Source organism: Nannospalax galili, unplaced genomic scaffold (assembly GCF_000622305.1).
Source record: "Nannospalax galili isolate Female #2095 unplaced genomic scaffold, S.galili_v1.0 scaffold34, whole genome shotgun sequence".
Lineage (NCBI taxonomy): Eukaryota > Metazoa > Chordata > Mammalia > Rodentia > Spalacidae > Nannospalax > Nannospalax galili.
This window is the reverse complement of record NW_008338996.1, coordinates 1,798,950-1,820,880: the sequence shown is the minus strand read 5'-3', so window position 1 is coordinate 1,820,880 and position 21,931 is coordinate 1,798,950. Positions and strand designations below refer to the sequence as shown.

General features: G+C 40.8%; 1 protein-coding gene across 1 annotated transcript in view; it reads right to left on the bottom strand.

The window, feature by feature from the left end:
* The window catches only part of Psmd5 (proteasome 26S subunit, non-ATPase 5), a gene marked incomplete at its 5' end in the record, with an annotated part of 26,784 nt that extends 4,853 nt beyond the window's left edge, over positions 1 to 21,931 (bottom strand). Inside the window, 9 exons of the mRNA XM_008833534.3 lie at positions 596 to 736; positions 3,393 to 3,502; positions 5,483 to 5,674; positions 10,875 to 11,017; positions 13,701 to 13,810; positions 16,898 to 17,026; positions 17,600 to 17,713; positions 18,588 to 18,732; positions 21,798 to 21,931. Of these exons, the coding sequence (XP_008831756.1) occupies positions 596 to 736; positions 3,393 to 3,502; positions 5,483 to 5,674; positions 10,875 to 11,017; positions 13,701 to 13,810; positions 16,898 to 17,026; positions 17,600 to 17,713; positions 18,588 to 18,732; positions 21,798 to 21,931 (1,218 nt within the window). The remainder of the gene's footprint in view (positions 1 to 595; positions 737 to 3,392; positions 3,503 to 5,482; positions 5,675 to 10,874; positions 11,018 to 13,700; positions 13,811 to 16,897; positions 17,027 to 17,599; positions 17,714 to 18,587; positions 18,733 to 21,797) is intronic.

Genomic DNA, 21,931 nt, shown 5'->3' with positions numbered 1-21,931 from the left:
ATAAAACTTTTTTTACTTTCTGGTTCCCTCAATAGACTACAAATTCAGGAAAGGCTCAACATCTAGCAGGAGCAGGGGGCGAACTCAATGTTTGCTGAATGAGTATGTGATACATGAAAACCAACATCATTTAACTCTACTTTGAAGGTCTAGGCAAGTGTGCTGAAAAGACACCTGAGCTGGTTCTTCAATAAATTAAGAGGTTAATAAGCAAAACTACCCAAGGGTGTAGAGTGCAGAAAACAAAGCAAAGATCCAGAGATAGGAATCCAGCAAACTGGCATCACCAGAGCAGGGTAATGGGAGGAACATGTGCTCAAGAAAAAGATGAGGGCTGGGTTAATTAAGCAAAAAAGACAAAGAATTGGGAATAAATCTGTGATCCAATGAAACCCTGTTCAAACCTCAAACAGCACCTAATACCTTTTCCTAAACTATCTGTTTACATGTTTTCCCCTCACCAGTCTCTGAAGCAGTGGAGGACAAACTGCTGTGTCCTTACGCATCCCCAGAGCATGGCACAATGACCAGCTCATTGAAAATACTCATGTATTGAACTAGAGGTCCCGGAACGACCTGTGAAGAGAATACCTACCGTGAACACTTTCAAGGCAGCACAGTGTAGTTCAGGGAAGGGCTGATTACTGATGCCACGGAAGAGCTCCAGGGAGTCCCGAGACAGAGCGGAAAACCAGGATTCTGTCATCCTCAGGAAGTCATCTGTCTGTTGCTCAGGCTACCAGAGAGAAAAGGAAAAGCTCATGACAAGGTTAATGGATCTGAAGAAAAGTATCTGTTTATGAGTCAGAAAACCTGAGATGACACTCAGCTAACTCTGGAGCACTCATCTCCAGCCCAGAACTTTTTCATTTTTGTTGGAAGGAATATATAATCTCTAGATCGCTTTAGTTCCATTACTCTGTGATTCCCTGGAAGAGGTTAAGGCCAACTGAGCTACCTGGAAAAGACACTGTCCAATCTGCTGAGCTGCCTGCAGGCTGTGCAGTGCACCTCAGATGTCCAGTTTTCCTAAGCTTTTGGTGATGCAGCTGTCTCTTGAGTCATTTCTGCTCCTCTAAGTAACCCCAATAAAACTCACTGGCTCAGGCTGGGTGTGGTAGTACACACCTTTAATCCTGGCACTTGGAAAGCAGAGGCAGGCAGAAATTTGAGGCCAGCCTAGTCTATCAGCCTAGAGCAAGTTCCAGGCTAGCCAAGGTGCTGTCTCAAAAACAAACAGAAAACCCCACCAAAACAAAACCTCATTGGATCAGCAAATTGGACTTTGGTGGTATCCTTATTTTGGTCTGCTGTTGGCTCCCTATCTGGAAGTAGACATTCACTCACATCTCCCCAGGAAGAGTGTCACACATCATCAAACTAAGTTCAATCCCCAGATCCTACATAAAGGTAAGAGGAGAACCTCAATCCCACAAAGTTGTCCTCTGACTTCCACATGTGTACCTTGTCATATGACCGGATACATACATACCCTCCTTCATATACACATTAATAAATTAAAATTTTAGAAGGAGAAGAGGGGGTCCGATGTGGACTAACCAAAACTAAGGATGCATGAAAAAGTCTATGGAAACTCATTACTTTGTAGCCTAATTTAGGAATATAGCTTTTTGAAAAAAAAAAAGTTTGAGTGCTGGGCATGGTGGCACATGCCTTTAATCCCAGCACCTGGGACGCAGAGGCAGGCAGATCTCTGTGAGTTCAAGGCTAGCCTGGTCTACATAGCGAGTTCTAGGCCAGCTGGGGCTACAGGGAGACTGTCTCAAAAAGACCAAAGGGGTTAAAAAAAAAAGAAATTTGGCCAGGTGTGGTGGCGCTCTCAAAAAGACCAAAAAAGAAGTTTGAACAGAGGCATCCTGCATGGGTAGACAATGCTGCTCCCAGAAATAGGTTATAAAATGAAAATCTCAGTGCCTTCCTGGGTTATTGAACAGGGAGGCCCCAGAGCCCTAACACCCCACCACCAAAAAAAAAAAAAAAAAAAAACAAAACAAACTGACACCAACACAAGTTACTGCCATTGCTCTTGGTTGCCCACCATAACTAAATGGTAAGACCCTACTGTGAAGACACCACACTCTTTGATTGCAGAGAAATCAAGCTGGATCTGACTGGGAAACATCCTCTTAGCTGGCTAGCTTTCCCAGTGCTAGAAGATGCTATTCAAGTTGCTGGGGGAGAAAAGCCACCAACAGTCTTACCCAATGCTGGACCCTGCATGTTACAATACCAACCTGCTAGACACAATGTGCCAACTGTACAACAGTGGCACGACTGTTATACAGGTAAGTAACAACTTAAGGTTGGATTTGAGACTTGTTACACAGTTCATGCCTGGGACTGTCAAAAGTCCATGCTGGGGACGTCATAGGCCTCAGAGGGGAACTCACTTTGTGAAATAGTCATGTTTATATGCCTAGATTTGTGATGTTCTCAGCCCTGGTCAGAGAAGCTTCCTTCTGGTATAGGCAGTGATTAATGCAGAGACTCAAAACTGGTCAAAGTGCTGAAAATTAAGACTTTAATACTCTGCCCTAAGTAAGACATCTGTATCAATCTCCTCTTCCCCGAGGCTCAGGGAACATCGCAAAAGAGGGAGCAGAAAGAACGTAAGAGCTGGAAGACAGGGAGGAGTGCTGGGAAATGCCGTCCTCTAGACATGCCATGACTGCGTCACTCATGAATTCACAGCACCTAGAATTACCTGCACAAGACCTACACAAGATCAAGCCAGTCAATATTCCAGCATGGACGGGGGGAGCTATTGGCAGTTAATGGCTGCTGGGGGAAGGAGAGTCATTTTTCTTGGTGAGTATGGCCACCGGTGGCTTGTCCTTGCTCCAGTGGATGGTCCCCCATCATGTGCATACAGGCAGCACTCAGTGGACTCACTGGGTTATTAAGAAAAAAAGAAAAGGGCACAAGAAAGGAAGATGTTTTGGGGGGACTGGGAGGAAGGGGAGTTAAAGAGGGTAAATATAACTAAAACACCCTGTATACACCTATGAAAATGCTCAAAGAATAAAGAATATATTTTTTAAAAGTTTTAAGGGCCAGGTATGGTGGCACACACCTTCAACTTCAGCACTCAGGGAGGCAAAGGCAGGCAGATCTCTCTGAATCTGAGGCCTGCATGGTCTACATAGTCAGTTCCAGGCCAGCCAGAGCTACGTAGTGAGCTCAAAAACACATAAAATAAAATTTTAAAAAATTAATGCCATTAGTCATTTAATGAGGGTTATCATTTTTTACCAAAAGTGAGAAGCATGACATTCCCTTGGTCAACATTTAGGTTAAGTTAACTAGTACTAAGCTGACTCATTTTCCCTAGCACATCCCACTGCCCTTCATTACTTTCCCATTGTACTTACTGATAAATATAGAAGCAATGAAACTGCATCCAAACATCTAATTTTTAGCTCTGTGGAAGCATTCTTTGCTTGATGTCCTATTCTCATGAGGAGGCGTTCAAAGCGGGTCCCTTTGAAGGATAATGGTAACAGGCTTAGGTATGTGATAAAATGTAGCTGATATAAAACTTACCACTGAACCATCTTAAGCACACAGTTCACTGCTATTAAACATTTTCACACTGCTGCACAACCACCACCACGATCCACCTCTAGATCTTTTTCAGTAACCCAAACTGAACGATTCCCACTCTACTTTCTCTCTCTTTTTTTTTTAATCTTTTTGAGACAGGGTCTCCCTGTAGCCCCAGCTGTCCTGGAACTCACTATGCAGACCAGGCTGGCCTTGAACTCACAGAGATCCACCTGCCTCTGCCTCCCGAGTGCTGGGATTAAAGGTGTGTGCCACCACACCTGGCCAAACAATCTTTTAAGTAAAATCACAGAGTATCTTCATGACTGGATTATTTTACTAATGTCTTCAAACTTCCTTTGTACGAGAGCTTATGTCACAATCCAGTACTTCTCCAAAGCAAGACTTCATTGAATGTAATATCATTTTGTTTATTTATTTATCCATCCATCAATGAGCATTGGGTTGTTTCCAATTATTTTTGGATTAATGCTGCTATAATATAAGCAAACAACTGCTTGAGTCTTTGCTTTTGATATTATCTAGTAAATATGTAGAAGGGGAACTGCTGGTTCATATAATTCTGTTTAACTTTTTTGGTGGAACTTCCATATTATTTTTATTTAGTATTTTATTTAATTTTTTAATTTTATGTGTATGAGTGTATTGCCTGCATGTATGTGAGTGCACCTGTGTCATGCAATGCCACAGAGGTCAGAAGAGGGCTTCAGATTCCCCTGGAGCTTGAGCTAAGGATGGTTCATAGCCGCCATGTGGGTGCTAGGAATTGAACCTGGGTCCTCTGCAAGAGTAGTCAGGGCTCTTAACCGCTAAGCCATCTCTCCAGCCCCCCATATTATTTTTCATAGAAATTGTGCTATTTCATATTTTGGTCAGAAAACATGAGTTTTTCAACATTCTAACATTTGTTATGCTTTTCAATTAAAAATTTTTTTTCATGGCCATCCTCATAGGTATGAAGTGGAAAATGAAATTTTAAAAAAGTATACTTTCATGCATTATGACTCCTATCTACCTAAAGCAACACAAAAACAAGCATGTGGTCAGAGACCAAGTGACAGATTTAATACACTCATGTGCAATACTGCATATATAAGGCAAGGTGTACTGGACTGGAATCAAATGGCCTCTTTATGAGCAGCAATTGCCCCAGTTTCTATGATCTTAGAGCACTTTCTTGATTCCTCTGAGTTTCAGCTACCTTATCTGCAAAATGAGAATGACAGTGGATGCTCTATGCAGGACTATAAAAGGATTCTACACCATAGGAAAAACACTTAGAAAAGCACACCAACACTGTACTAGCTGTGACACACAATGGCACATTAATTCTTAGTATACATCTCAAAGGGCTTTCAAATATAGTGCTTTATTTCTGTATAGAATTTATTATGCTGGTAAAACATTCAAAGTGTACCATAAATGTATCTTTCTTAACGTAAAATCTTGCCACAAAATTTTCTTTTCTGACTTATTACATACATAAAAAATCTTGTGAAATAGTCAAACCCTGCAACTATTGTCATCCTGTTTTAATAAGTGAAGAAAACAAAGCCTAGAGAAGTGAGGTGAACAGAAATTTTAAAAGCTACTATCAGTGTTAGGACAGGGATATAACACGGTCCATGTACCATGACAAGTAGTCAAGGAAGATGCAGACGTGAACAATGTTTGGTCCTAATTGGTTCGTAGAATGCTTTAAACAGTAAAAAGAAAGAGAGACTGTTTTTTAGTAGTAATTATAAGACTTGGATAAATGAGTCCATAACCTCAGACAAGACTTCCATTCAGAGAAGTAGTTCCTCTAAGTTAACTCATCAGCATCTGAACCTGAGGAAACTGAATCCTGACCCAAAACTAAATACATCTAAAAAACCCCAAGATAAATCATACCAACCTGTTTTTTGTAAAACTTGTTTTCCTTCAACACTGGATCCCACGATTCCAACTGTGTCTACAGCTATACCAATCATGGTGGAGTCTTGACTTTCCATCATTTCAAATACTTTTTCCAGAAAGACAGGGTAGCGCTCACAGATCTGTTGAGGACTATCCATGACGGCCAGGTTTCCAAAAAACTTTACGAATCCTAAAGATTTTTACAAAAATATCTTAAAAAAATATTTTATTATATTTTATTTTATGTGTATGTGTGTACTGCCTGCATGAAGGTAAGTGTACCCGTGTCATGCAATGCCCATGGAGGACAGAAGAGGCTGTCAGATCCCCTGGAACTGGAGTTATGGACAGTTGTTAGCTGCCATGTGGGTGCTGGAATTCCAACCCAGATCTTCTGCAAGAACAGTCAGTGTTCTTAACTGCTGAGCCATCTCTCTAGCCCCCACAAAAATATATCTTAACAGAGGGATAAGACAGCACCAACTGTAGGCCCTATGTTTCCATCAGAAGAGGAATAAACCACAGGCTAGAAAGAGAAAGACTATAGCAGTCTAGAAATCAGAGCCCAGAGGAGATTGAAAGACCCCTAAGATGTGTGATTCTGAGAACAGAAATCCCAAGTTACCAAGGGAGCTGGATCTACATACTGAAATACTGTCATATGCCAGAGAAAGACAAGAACCACAGGACACCAATGATAGGAAGGCAAGCTCTGAAGACAGTACTGGAGGAAAGTTTTAAACAGGTATCTTCACTAATAAAGTGGGCTACCTCAAGGGTAGTAAGTCTCCAACTGCTAAGTTACACACATGGAAATCTACCATGCCCTGGAACACAATGGGTGGAGTAGATTCTGTATTATATGAAGATTTCACCTCAGAGATTTCATGGATCTACGACATGTACTGTAAATGTCATTATTAGTATATATTTTAGTTATAATTCTTTTCACTGAGCTGTGATCTTAATGCTCTAAAAAGCATTTTCATAAAACATCCACCTCTTACACTCTTTCTGTCTCTCTTCCTCAATGTTCCCTGAGCCCTAAGTGGGTGAAGTTTAATACAAGAGTCCTGTCTGAGAACTAGCATTCTGCAGACTCTTAATCTCTACACTGTGGTCATCTGTGACCTTTTGTGCTCCTGGTCTTCTGTTGCATAAGGGAGCTTCATTAATGAGAACTCAAAGATTCATCAGTGACCTCTTTACCCCGTTCTATGTTCCCATGAGCCTTAAGTGTAGAGGTTGTACTGTAGGTGTATCACTTAGGCCTGGGCAATTCATAGATGTCTGTGTGTGACAAGTTGTAGAACTTGGTAATAGTCTCTGTCTAGTACAAAAGAAGCTTCTTTGATGAGTGGTGACTGGGATATTTGTCTTTAAATATAAGGATACAAGTTTTGCACATACTAAGAAATTACATTAGTCTAGGGAGTGACAGTCTCTGGGTTTTCTCTAAGATCTATGACCTCTCCAGCCATGTGTATCTGGTTATGTTTTTGGTACCACACTTGAGTTTCCTCCCATCGAGTGGGCTTTTAGTCCAATTAGGTAGGTAGCTGTTGATTGCCCCCAAGATAAAAGTGCTGCTACTGCACCAATGCTGTATGCTGTGCCAGTCACTGATGTGGTTATTTAATCTTGAAGATCATGTTGGACCATTGATTGGTGTTTTCCCTTGGAACCCTCATAGTGCTCTCCAAAGTAATGAGAGCTAGCCTTCAAAGTAAGTGGCTTCCAGGTCAGTTCCAGATCTACTGCTCCAAATCCTGTGTCTGAAGTATCTTCTGTCTTCAGCAATAGGGTCTTACCTTCAAGTTCTGTGAGGCAATCAAGGGCTGTGGCAATAGCCTATGTAATTTTGGGGGTCTCTTGGACCACCCTAGCTAACAATTCAAAGAAAGGTTTCTCCTGTCTGGCACTATTTCTTGTTATATGGCCTTTAGCTATACACTTGTAGAGATATTGTATGTGTAATGTGTCCTTAGGTTGTTGGACCAATATGATTCCCTCTGGTTTTTTAAAACTAGCTAGGCATTATTTATCTCTCCTCTCTCTCTATCCCTGTCTAACCCTTCCACCATGGGTTCCCCATTTCTCCCTTGATAATACCAGTCTACTATGGTCCCAACTCTTGAGCTCCTTCTTTCCCTTAAGAGCCAGGGAGGAGGTGCAAAACCACATGGAAATAGAGTCCTACAAGCTCCTGGGACCCTGCTCATATGAATCTACAGCATTGGTGTCAGCATGCACAATACTCATGCAAACACAAGCAGACAAAAACTTTCCATAGAACTGGGGAAACGGACAGCATGACCCCAATCTTAGCTGAAGAAATATTGGCAACTGATTACTGCTAGGTGAGGAAGAGCTGATCTTCCTGCAGCAAGGGACTCTAGATAAAGCTACTAGACCTCAATAGATGAACTTGTACTGAGGAACATCTGAGGACACTTAACTTGACACAATAGGCCTTTACACAAATGACAGAATGTATGAATTCCAATGGGGGAGCTATGGGAGGGTGCCAGTGGGGACAGGGGTATAAATATGATTAAGACTGAGATGTTCTGTATGAAATACACAAAAATTCAATACAAATAAATTTAAAAAAATTCACCTCATTAAGGGGTCTCTGAGTATTTTTTTAAAAAAATTAACTTTTTAAACTAACAGATTAAAAAATTAGATAAAAAAATTGTACCTAGTTATCGTGTATAACATGTTTAGAAATACATTCATGTCATAGAATGGCCAAATTGGGGAGGAAATACATACATACATACACACACACACACACATATATATATCTTAAATTTTTTTGTGGTAAGAAGACTTGAAATTTATTCTTAGAAAAATTTAAGGACACAACACTGTTAACTATAATCATTATGTCATATACTTCTTTCTGACATTTTGTATCTTTTGACTAGCATCTACCCACACACTGTACTAGGCCTGTAATCACTAATCTATACCTCTTTTTTAAAATTTTGCTTTTATTTTATGTGCACGAATGTTTTACCTACATGTATGTAAGTACACCTGTGTGTGTAATGCCCACAGAGGCCAGAAGAGGGGGGTTGGATTCCGGAGAACTAGAGTTACAGATGGTTGATAGTGGTCATATAGGTGTTGGGAACTAAACCCAAGTCCTCTGCAAGAGTGGCCAGTGCTCTTAATGGCTGAGCCATCTTTCCAGCTCCTTAATTTCTACTTCTGAATCCAACTTTTTTTTTTTTTTTTTTTTTTTCAGAGCTGAGGACTGAACCCAGGGCCTTGCACTTGCTAGGTAAGTGCTCTACCACTGAGCTAAATCCCCAACCCCCGAATCCAACTTTTTTAGATTATATATACATGTAAATGAGATCATGTGATCTTCATTTAGAATGATCTCTGGGGTCATCCACTGTTTAAATGACGGGATTTCTTTCCTTTGGAGGCTGAATAGCATTCCACTGTGGACACTGCTTAGGTTCATTCCCCATCTTGCCCACTGAGGATGCTGCATTGAACATGGAGTACAGGCAGCTTTTCACATGCTGGTTTAATTTCCTTTGGCTATATATCCAATAGGGACAAGGAGCTCATATCCTAATTTTAACTTTTTTTCTTTTAATATTTTATGTATTATTTTTATGTGTATGTGTGTATTGCCTCTATGTAGGTTAAGTGCACCCGTGTTGTGCAATGCCCGCAGAGGACAAAAGAGGCTGTCGGATCCCCTGGAACTGGAGTTACGGACAGTTGTTAGCTGCCATATGGGTGCTGAGATTCAAACCTGGGTCTTCTGCAAGAATAGCCAGTGTTCTAAACCACTGAGCCATCTCTCCAGCCCCCTAATTTTAACTTTTTAAAAGCACTAATTTACAATCCCAAAGAATGTACTCTACAGCCTCAACAATTATCTTCTGTCTTTTTTGATACAAGCCATTGTAAGAGGTATAATTCTGCACTGTGTTTTAACTGAGTATCTGTATGATTCTTGGTAAATGCAGTCAGTCCTTTGCTCATTTTCAATTGGGCTGTTCTTGCTACTGATTTGTCTGCACTCCTGGTGTTTTGTATACTCACCCCTAGTGAGATATACAGTTTGTAAACATTCTCTATTCAGATTATCTCTTCACTCTGATGAGTTTCCATGTCTGAGTCAAAGCCTGTTACTTTGATGACTTCATTTGTTAATTTCTCCTCTGTTGCCTGTGCTTCCAGCAGCCATACCCAAAAGTCTTGGCCCAAACCAACATCTGAAGTGCCTCCCTATGCTCTCCTCTAGCAGCTTCAGTTTCGTGTCTTAAGTTTCAGTCTTTTTTATACTATGAATTGATTTTTTTTTGTGATAAGGGTCTAATTTCATTCTACACTAAATTACCCAGTTTTTCTCGCATCATTTATTGAAAATAAAATAATGTACTCTGCCACTGTGTTTTTGACATTTTTTTGACAAGTGATTATAAATGCAAGGATTCATTTCTGAGCTCTCTACTCTGTGCCATGAGTCTATATGGCCTTTTATGGGAGTACGGTGGTATTTAATCACTAGGTATTCTTTGTATTTATGCTCTCCTAATGTGGATGTTTCTTTGAGTTCTCTTTTGGATAGTCTATTGTTAGGGTAGAATGCTGGTACTTCCGTATGTTGTGCTCTATCCTCCAACTTTACTGAATTAAAATTTTCCTTCCTTCTTTCCCTCCCTCCCTCCCTCCTTCCTTCCTTCCTTCCTAGGAAGAAGGGTTAATTTTGAAACAGGATCTCCCTATAGCCCCAGCTGGAACTCACTATGTAGACTAGGCTGAACTCATAGGGATCTGCCCGTCTCTGCCTCCCAAGTGCTGGGATTAAAGGTGTGAGCCACCATGCCTGAGATCATGTCACCAACAAACAAGAACAATCTAATGTCATTCTTTCAGATTTTGGTGCTTTTCCACCCTTCTTTCCTATAGCTCGAGGATTTCCAGTACTATGCTGAACAGGAGAGGTAAGAAAGGGCATCCTGTTCCTGATTTTAGAGGAAAGGTTTCAACTTCTCACATTTGAGTGCAGCATTAGGTGCGCTTTGTCATACAAGGCCTGTATTGTGTTGAAACACATTTCTTTTTACACCTAATTAAATGAGTTATCATGAAGAAAAGGATGCTGAACTTTTGTCACATGCTTTCAGGTCTCTGTTCAGATGACCTATACTTTTTGTCCTCCTTTCTAATAATTTGGTGTATCCTATTTATTGATTTGCACTTAACTGGGGTTCATGATCCTTTAATGTACTGTTGAATTTGGTGGATGTAAGTGCTCTTGAAAGGAAGCAGTTTGAAGAAGACAGTCCCTGGTCTCCACAGACTAGGGGAGCTCAGAAGCAAAGCATCTACCCTCATCCGCCAATGTTTCTTACCTGGCAAATAGAAGCTGGAGAAAGGGTCTGAATCTGCCCCAACAATTATATTCGATATCTGGTCAATTACTCCTTCCTGAGCAAGGTACTGTCGTCCATGATGGGTGTATGCCAGTGATGTCACCATTTCTATACAGGTGGCTCTTAAATAAAAAAGGACGAAAAGATTTCTCACATGAAGAGAGCTTTTAATTTAAAGATTATTCGTGTGTGTGTGTGTGCGCGCGTGTGTGTGTGTGCCACATGTGTGCTGGGATCTGAACTCCAGACCTCTATAAGAGCATCAAACTCTCTAAACTAATCAACAGAGATCCTGCCCCAAGAGCATGCTTTTAAAATTGTTTTCACATGGGTTATAGCAGATTTAATTCTTCTCACAAATCTGAAAGGACTATAATCTTGGCTCTCCTTTTCAGAAGAGGACACAAGAGCTACAAAATTTTAGTAACTTATTTGGAATCATTTGCTATTACAAGGTAGAGTTCAAAGTTAAATCCTGGCCTTTTATCTGGAGAGTCACTATATTTCTGCAACATAGCTGTTTCCTAAGAAATTTTTTTGTTTTTGTTTGATTTTGAAATATCAAACAAACATTAAATACAAAACAAAACAAGAAGTACAAGGTACCAGGTACCCATTTTTTTTTTTTTCGGTCTTTTTGAGACAGGGTCTCCCTGAAGCCCCAGCCGTCCTGGAACTCACTATGTGCACCAGGCTGGCCTTGAACTCAGAGATCCACCTGCCTCTGCCTCTGCTTCTGCCTCCCAAATGCTGGGATTAACGCACAGCCCCTATCCTATAACCCTATTTTAATAGTTACTGAGTTTTTCCTCTTATTTAACAATTCTTTCCATTTTCTATTGAACTGTTTGAAAGAAAACTCATCTCCTGCACACTTCAGGACACATCTGTAAAATGTCAACACTTCTGTTCCAGCACTCGGGAGGCAGAGGCAGGTGGATCTCTCAGAGTTCAAGGCCAGCCTGGTATACATAGTGAGTTCCAGGCCAGCTGAGGCTACAGGGAGACCTGTCTCAGAAAGACCAAAAAGAAAAAAAAAACAAAAAAAAACAAAGAAAACCCACCAACACTTCTGAACACAATTATACGTCCATCACCATATTTTATTATTTTAAAAATATTTTATTATTTTTATTTTTATGTGTATGCGTGTATTGCCTGCATGTAGGTAAGCGCACCCGTGTTGTACAATGCTCGTGGAGGACAGAAAAGGCTGTCAGATCCCCTGGAACTGGAGTTATGGACAGTTGTTAGCTGCCATGTGGGTGCTGGGATTTGAACCCCGGTCTTCTGGAAGAACAGTCGGTGTTCTTAACTGCTGAGCTATCTCTCCAGCCCTCATCACCATATTTTAACAAACTAACAATTCTTGACTATCATCTAATATTCAATCATAACCAAATAACTAAAAATAGCATTTTCCAGTTGGTATTAAAACTTATTATCTAACCATTTGCAGGTTTAGCCATGACCTCATTAGGTTAAGACACTCAAATGCTTTCTAACAATATAGCCAGTGACTCGTCTATACATATGGAGTTAACAAGTTCAGTCAAATTTATATAAAAAAAGACAGCCAGAAAGTCACTTAATATAAGAAAAATCTATATACACAAAGATGACAATTATAATGATATTAATAATTTGCAAGAGAAGCAAACTAAGTATAGTAGTAAGAACGTAGTAAACTGTGGAATCTCAGTAAAGCACATTTGGCATGCACTAAAAGAAATTTAAAGAGAAGGAAAAATAGGGATCTCCAAGACCCTGGAACTGACTTGAGGGCTACATCAGCCATTATATTGGTACCTATGATTAATTTTCCTTTTTTCTTTATGGAATTCTCAGTGTTCTGAGATGAGGAAACTGAAGTATAGTCAGACCTGGTAGCACTGGCCTCAAATTCTAGCTACTCAAGAGGCTGAGGCAGGAGGCCCACAAGTTCAAGCTCTGCCTGGGCTGCAGAGTTAGTTCAATGTCCATCTGAGCAACTCTTATCTCAAATTAAAAAGCAAAAAGGGACTGGGTAGAGTGCTTGCCTACATATGCGAGACCCTGGGTTCAATAACCAGCACTGGAGGGGCTGGAGAGATGGCTCAGCAGTTAAGAGTGCTGACTGCTCTTGCAGAGGACCCGGGTTCGATTCCCAGCACCCACATGGCCACTATGAACCATCCTTAACTCCAGTTCCAGGGAAATCTGATGCCCTCTTCCGACCTAGGTACTGCACGACACGGGTGCACTCACATACATGCAGGCAATACACTCACACACAAAAAATAAAAATAATAAATAAAATATTAAAAAAAAAAAAGAAGAAACCAGCACTGGAGCAAAAGACAAACAAAATGAAACTGGAATAGAAAAGCTACAATAATTTGTTCTAGTCAAGCAAATAATAAGCAAAGGAGAGGGGTGCAGCCTGACTCTCCCTTTTAAAAGCCCATGCTTTTCCTGTCATGACACAGTGCTATTTGATAATGCTCAATGAATCTACTTCATCAAATGCAAAGTGACCCAAAATGGCACTTATCATGTGATTAGAACAGTCTAAAAGCACACTTGCTCAGGGACAGAGAATACGGTCACTTGAAAACAACTAAAACATCTTGCAGGGCTTTGTTAAGTTCAATATAGTATTATGATATAATGAACAATTTCCTAAAGTCCCTTCCTTAAGATAAACTCCAGTCCTGAGATTCAACCTGGGTACAGTCTCTCAAAACATGGGAAGACCATTCTAAGTTCCAAAGTTGTTTCTCAGCCTTCAAAAGAACACTTTAAGAGCTCCCTAAGTCTACACACCTGACTAGCACATCTTCACCAGTCAGCTCTCTCAGGAGCTGGGTGACCAATCCACTTGTGGTACAGTAATGTAAAGATTCTGATGACACAGAAGAAATCTCCACAATTAGCTGAAAGAACAGAAAGAGAAAAAAGGTTAAAACAGCCATAAACCTGTTAGATCTCATTTTAAGTTAAATTTCAGAACTAGGTATAATTTAAAAAAAAAAAAAATTGGGGAGAGGGGCTGGAGAGGTGGTACAATGGGGGTGGAGGTCAAGGAGGGTGTTGGATCCCCTGGAACTGGAATCATAGATGGTTCTTAGCTGCCATGTGGAGTCTAGGAACCAAACCTGGGTTTTCTGCAAGACAGTACTCTTAACTAGTGAGCCTCCTCTCCAGACCCTATATATAATTAAATTCTTAAGAATTATTATTTTAGAAGCTGGAGAGATGGCTCAGTGGTTAAGGGCACTGACTGCTCTTCCAGAGGACCCAGGTTCAATTCCCAGCATCCATATGGTGGCTAAAAACCACCTGTAACTCCAGTTCCAGGGGATCTGATGCCCTCTTCTGACCTCTGTGGGCATTTCATGACATGGGTGCACTCATATACATGCAGGCAATATACCCATATGCATAAACTAAAAATAATAAATAAAATATTAAAAAAAGAAAATAGGAAACGGTTTTGGATTCACTTGGAACTGGAGTTAAGGACGGTTCGTATCTGCTATGTGGGTGCTGGGAATCGAATCCGGGTCCTCTGCAAGAGCCGTCAGTGCTCCTATCATACACATAAAATAAAAATAATAAATAAAATATTTTTTAAAAAGAATTATTATTTTAGGGCTGCAAGATGGCTCAACGAATTAAGCAACTTGCTGCCACGTCTGACAACTGGAGTTCAATCCTTCAGACCCCCGCATGGTGGAAGAAGAGAACCAACTCCCAAAATTGTCTTTTGACTTCCATATATATACTGTGGCACACATGTGGACACATGTACACACACACACACACACCCACACACTCACACACACACACACCACACACACACACACACCCACACACACAAAATACTTGTAATAATTTTTTTAAAATCCATTATTTGTTTCTAGGAAAAAATCTGTACACTCCCAAAAGTGTCTTTTGACTTCCATATATATACTGTGGCACACATGTGGGCACATGTACACACACACACACACACACAAATACACACACAAAATACTTGTAATAATTTTTTTAAAATCCATTATTTGTTTCTAGGAAAAAATCTGTACTTTTCCTCCAAAAAATCATTAACCAGGGTATAAAGGGTTGCGTTAGCAATGGCAAACAAAACCCCTCATTCAAACAAGGATATATGTATCCTCAGTAGTAGAGGTGCGGGTGCTGGTTTTGGGGGCAGTTGCTTCACATGACTAAGGCCTGAATACCAGCAATGCAAACAAAGCAAAACGAAAGAAAACACAACTCATTCATATACCTGTTAGTCATGTCTTCATTTGACAAATATGTCCTTTGAGCTTAATGGGAGACACCAGATACAGAGAGTTTTAGTGGAAGTGGCAGAATCCAGTATAGGTTTTTTTTTTTCGGTCTTTTTGAGACAGGGTCTCTCTGTAGCCCTAGCTGACCTGAAACTTGCTATGTAGACCAGGCTTGGACTCGAACTCACAGAGATCCGACTGCCTCTGCCTCCCAAGTGCTGGGATTAAAGGTGTGCACCACCACACCCGGCCCAGTATAGGTTTTTAAAAGATCGTTCTTGTGTATGCTACAAACACCATATATAATTTTACCTATCAATTACAAAATAAATTTGAAAGAAGAGACCACTCTGATTGGTTAAGATACACTAGGGATGAGAAAAATAAACGAGGGCGGACCAAACTAGATGCAAATACAGTAGTCCAGGTAAGTGACACTGGTAGGTTGGGCCAGGGTGGCGATAGCTATGCTGGTGAGGAAAAATGCACAGGTTAAATAAAACCAACAAAACAGGCTAACTGGAAATGCGGCAGGAAGAATAGGCCTTTGCAAAGAAGGAGCTTAAGGTCAACCATGTAGACTTTCAGACCAGTTTGTTGGTGCTGGTTTTGGGGGACATGGAATGGATGGAGAAGATCAGGAACTCAGTTTGAGCACAGTATAAGGATCCTGGAACACAACTACCAGACCAACAGTGAGTGAGCAGCTAGACACGAAGGTTGAGGGTCTTAGCTCAGAAGAGAGGTGTGTATGGATTATAATGTTTATGTGTGGAAGCCATCATCACATAGATGGAAGCTGAAATCATGAGAATAATTTGCGTAGGTATGAGTACAAAGTACAAGTGAGAGCAGGGGTTCAGACTTCAATTTCACAAGCTCCGACAATTAAAAGGTCAATAAAGAATAATGGGCCAGGAGACCAGGAAAAGCAGATGAAGGAAAACCAGAGCAGTGCGGTGTGAAAGCATGCAAAGTATTCTAAAGAGGGAACTGGACTATACATAATTCCCTTTTTGGGTATTCAGTGTATTAAACGTGTGAACGTGGGCCAATCGCTTCCTCAATAGTGAGAGTAATAGTATATAAGGTTTACTCTAAGAATTAATGACATGGAGGCTAATATAGCTTGGTCCCCAAAGGGCTTTCCATACAAACACAAGAATCTAAGTCTAACTCCCAGAACCTAAATTAAAAAAAAGAGGAAACAAAGGCTCGACGGCAGGCACTTGTGGTTCCAGTGCTGGGGAGGCAGAGACAGGCAGGTCTCTGGGGCCCACTAGCCAGCCAGCCTAGCCTAATTGAGCTCCAAGCAAATGAGACCCTGCCTCATAAAACAAGGCAGAGGGCACTGAAGACACAGAGACTGACTTCTGGCCTCCACACGCACAAATACCCACATACCCACAAACACATGTACACACACAGAAGAGAATGACAGTACACGTGAGGTTTTCAGCACTGTGTTCATTACAAAGTCAGTGGAAATAAGAGCCATTTCTTCTTCCTCTACTAGGACTAATTTTCCAGTTGTTTCAATAGCATCTTGTCTAGCATAATGCGTACACCACACTGGAGTCCATGCTCTGTCTGCACCATGTCACAAAGGGCCTGACAACACAGATTACTCAGGGAGTGCATGTTAAGGGGGCCGTCGTGCCTGCCTTTGTAAATTTACCAGTTTTGTCTTATGAGCATCAGGAAGCATGCTTTTAGTCTTACCTCATACACCCTGTATCGAACAATGTCATTTGTTTTCATTACATTTTTCAAATCATCCAGCAAATTGCTTTCAAATAAAGCCTCCAATCCAGCTTGGGTTAGTGATATTCTTGACAGGGATTTGATAGCCTTATAAGAAAAGAAAATATTAAGTCAGAAAAATCCAGAATATTTACATCTACTTCCTAAGACTGAAGTGAAAATTAGTACATAAGGTGCTAATCTGGGGCTGGAGAGATGGCTCAGCGGTTAAGAGAACTGACTGCTCTTGCAGAGGACCTGGGTTCAATCCCCAGCACCCACATGGCAGCTATGAACTATCCTTAACTCCAGTTCCAGGGGAATTGGAAGCCCTCTTCTGACCTCCATGGCACTGCACAACACAGGTGCACTCACATACATGCAGGCAATACATTCACACACATGAAATAGAAATAATAAAATATTAAAAAAAAAAGAGAGATGTACTAATCCGATGAGAATTCACTACATTTTAGCTATTGTTATTGGAAAAGATGAAGCAACCCAATGTAGTCTGACAGAAAATATGTCTCAGGAACAGCCCACTACATCTACAAAGGTTACAAATTCAATTCCACCTCAGTTCTAGAAACCATCTATTCTAAACCTTCCTTCTCAGAAGGCCTTTTTTTGACTTTAGGACATCAAGATGTCCTTAGCTGACAGCTCTATCAAACTCACCGCTTTAGCTACAGACAGGTCCTCACCACCAATGCAATAAACAATCTGTTTTAACAGTTCAGCATTATTCAGAATCTCAGTAACGGCCTCTGAATTTTCAACAATCCTTCCAATCTGAAAGATAAAATAAGTCAGATCCTCTCCAAAGTAGACCTGCATGTGGACCTATTATGCTCACATTTTTCTAGTGTGTAATTATTTTACAAATCAGTTATTATAGCTGCTATACAATCTCAAAATTCACAATGATTCAAATTCAGTAAAGTCAAACACATACATGGTATAGTCATACTTTTATATGGAAAATAAAAGTCAATAGTGGGTAAAGCATGGAGATAGGCTGATGCGTGTAAACAATACAAATACTAACATGTCAGTTTTTAGTTGCACTGACCTTGGACAAAATAACTTCTTTGAACCTAATTTTTTGTTTGTAAAATGGATGTGCTACCATCCCTGCATTCCTCCAGGGATACAATTCTTAATTCCAAGGTAGTTAGACTAAATAAATATCAGACAAGCCATCTACTATAGCACTCTCTGGCACACATGTGGTCAATGAATAAAATGATACCTTCCCCTTTCAAAACTGAATACTTTAGAGAAGAAAAAGAAAAGCAATAGAATATTTACTAATATTTAGTATTTACTAATCAATTGCCGAGTTCCTAACATTTCGACAAGGTAACCCTTAGCAGCAGCGCTTCCCTCAAACAGTATGATGTTTTGGCTGCCAGAATAAGAGTTACTGTCTTAAGTTGTTGGCTTACTGAAATTTACACTTAGTTTGGGCCTCTTCAATTTGACCTAACATGGCAGAGCAACTGTTTGAACATCTGAAAATCCTGTTCTACAGATGAGGGAAAAAGAAACAGATTTATCTTTGTAACTCCAACAGCATGGGACACTACCTGGCTGTCAAAGGAACTCAGTATTTGATGAGTGTGTGACCAGGATGCCTCTTACGTACGTTAGTAAAATTCTGTACCTGGGACAGAGTGAGGATTTTTACAGAATCATCAGGGTGAGTCAGTCCCCTCTGTAGGTCAAACCTGAGGTTCCTAGCCAGGTGAACTGGCTCCACAGCTTGGAGCAATCTCTCCAGAATAGATACACACAAAGTAGTCTGTTCCCTAAAGGAGACAATACAGATTTCATTAGTTCATGTCCTGTCAGACTGGAAGCAACAACCTCATACCTAAAACTTGGCTCAATGGCAACTTCTTCCATAATGATTTCCTTCAAAATAGCAGTTCTACTCCCTCATTAGATATGTGCTCTGCTCCTACTATCTGCTACACCTGTGTTTGGGCTACAAAGACAGGATATATTGTCTAGCCTTAGCGTTCACTCTAATGAAGACACAGAAAAATAAAAGGCAACTATAATCTAAGTAGATAAATACTATGGGTTAGGGCTAAAAGCTATGGGAGCTAAAAAAAAGTTTCCAGGGTATAGGGAAGGCTTCCTAGAGGAGAAACACCTGAACTAAGTTTTAAGGAAAAATAGGAATGCTCTAGAAAGATGTTTCAAGCAGAGGGAGTAGCAGCACAGGAAAAAGCAGAGAGAAATAAGCTAGAGCATTAATACTTCAGAAGAACCACATGGAGCTTGTTTTGACATGGTCGGAATGGTGGAGGGGCAAAGGGATGGCACAAAGCTAAGAGGGACGCAAGAAATGAAACCGAAGGAATGCAAACCTAATTGTAAGTTTCTGAGGTCTTTTATGCCATGCTTGATATTTACAATTTTTCCAGAGAAGCAATGGCAAGTTGTGAAGAGGCTTTACGTAACAAGGTAACACAAGGCTGCGTGGCTTACAGAAACCTCTTTGGGGCTGGGGATGCAACTCTGTGGTAGAGTACATGCTTGGCATGTCACACACACACACACACACACACACACACACACACAGTGCTTTAAACAGTAGTGATGAGCTAAACTACATAGTGTATAAACTGCAGGTCAGATGTGAGCCTTAGGAACCAAACAAGCACAGGTAATAACATAGAATCATTTCTTTGACTTCCATGTTGTAAATCTTAGGTCTTAATTTCCCTCACAAAACTGTTAAGACTGAAGATTTACACCTACAAGATCAGACCCTGATTCAACACAGTAGCTTTTATGATTTAGCCAATAGTAGTGTATGTGGTGACTGTCAGAATACTCTCCAGAGAAGACGTATTCCCATAGATTGCAACTGACACCTAGTACATATTCAGTGCTGAATTATTGTCTAAATTTCCACTACAATTGCTTCCTAGAGTACTACTCCATCATGTAGCAAGCTGCCTTTCCTATTCCCCTTATCTCTCAAACTCAACTTCAGTTCCAGTTGCCAACTTGTGATAGGACTTTTCAAAGTCTCTTCACCTTCAGTATGAAAAGTGGGCCAGGAGTGGTGGCTGACACCTGTAATCCTAGCGTCTGGGTGGAAGATGCAGGAGGGCTGTGAATTCAAGGCAGCCTGAGCTACATAATGAGTCCAATATCGGCTCTTCATAGCAAGACCCTATTGTAAAACAACAACAGCAACAAAAGTTGGACCAAGTACCCTCTCTATATGCTATACACATCACCTTCTGGCATATATATGAAATACTGTGCTTTAAGAGAGATGTAGAGTTGGGCAAAATATAGCCCCTGCCATCAGGATCTAGAAATATACACATACAAAACTGTAACAAAGCAACTGTGTCCTCAACCAGCAAATAATTATCCATTAAAATGTCACTTGCAACTGGAGTGGAGAAAGACATTTGGAGGTATGGCACATTGGCTAGGCCTTAGAAGACAGAATATTTAGAGAGGAGAAGGCATTTTAGCTAGAAGGACTGGTATGAACAAAGTTAAGAAAGTGCAAGTCATGCTCTAAGAACGTTAGTGGTATGACATGGTAGGTGGCACAGATGAATTCACTGGAGTAAAGAAAAAAGATGAGGCTGGAAAAGCAGAATGGAAATATACCAGGAAGGGCCCAAATACCAAACTAAATAGTCACGATTCCACTGTTGGAAAGGGAAACTCTGGAAAAGATGAGCTGACAAACTGGTCGCAGTGTGAGGACTAGTTAGGTAGTGACTGTTACCAGTAGATCTACTAAACAGTGGGAAACGAGAGCCTAAATTAAAGAGAAGGAATAAGAGACATCTTGTAGGTATCTAAATAATGTCAACTAACAGATTTAATGACACGAAAATCGTGAAAAAGGAAGGAATTTCAGGTCAGAGGCAAGAAAGCTTTCTGTAAGCATTCAGTGTTGACCAAACAGTTCATTACCTTTTAAATTCACTTTTAAATTCTGGAACATACATACACACACACACACACACACACACACTCACTCACTCACTCACTCTTAAATTCTGGAAAACAAACACACACACACACACACAATTCCTTTAAATAATCAAATCACCAAATATGTTTTTAATTTAACACTATAGGTGCAGATTAGGCCAAAAGGAAAAGATGGTTATCCTAGCATTTAAACTCCCATGTCTGTATTAGTATTTTCTACAAATATTCCTATACTATACAAGTTATACAGGTAGGGGAGTGTATGCACTGTGGTTTGTTTGTTCAAAAAAATTTTTTTAACAGAGCATAGGGTAGGGGTTTATTTGCTAAAGAAGAGTGGGCGCCCCACATTTACCGCTTTGTCACAAGGTCACTGTGGTTCCTTTTAAAATTCACACATATTGATATGATAAGCTCTGCCATTTTCTTCATTCACATTCTCATGCTCAGGTAGACGTACCTATTTTAAACAGCTGATAGTGTTAAGTAGCTAATCATTTTGAAGTCCTTTTATATGGTTAGCTTCTACCTTTTTGCTGTCTCACACACTGCTGATTGTTTTTCTGTATATAGTGCGTTTTAATACAAGTATACTAACATTCTTACAGTCTCGGCAGGGCAATGACTAAAGTGAAAAGGTGAGTGACGGATCCCGCCACACCACCAGCAGGAGATGAAAAGGAGCTGCTACGTACAATTATGGCATTTCTGCAACGGGAAAACTGGACTTTCCACCTATCCCTACCTCCTGGACACAGACAGCACTGAGGCCAGGTGGCCAAACACCAGCCACGTCTCTGGATGTCAGGCCCGGTCCTCCCGGCTACCATTCGACTTCCTCGCTCCTGCATCCCCAACCTCCCGGTCCCCTCCGCCGAGCATCCCCGGGCCTCACCGATTGTTCTCGTTAAGCAGGGAGAAGAGCGGCCCGAGGCGCAGCTCGCCCGCCTGTTCTCGAAGCTCGTTGAGCGGCACGGCCTGCACCACCGACTGCAGCGCTCGCAGCTCCTCCAGCGGCGCCTCCAGCCG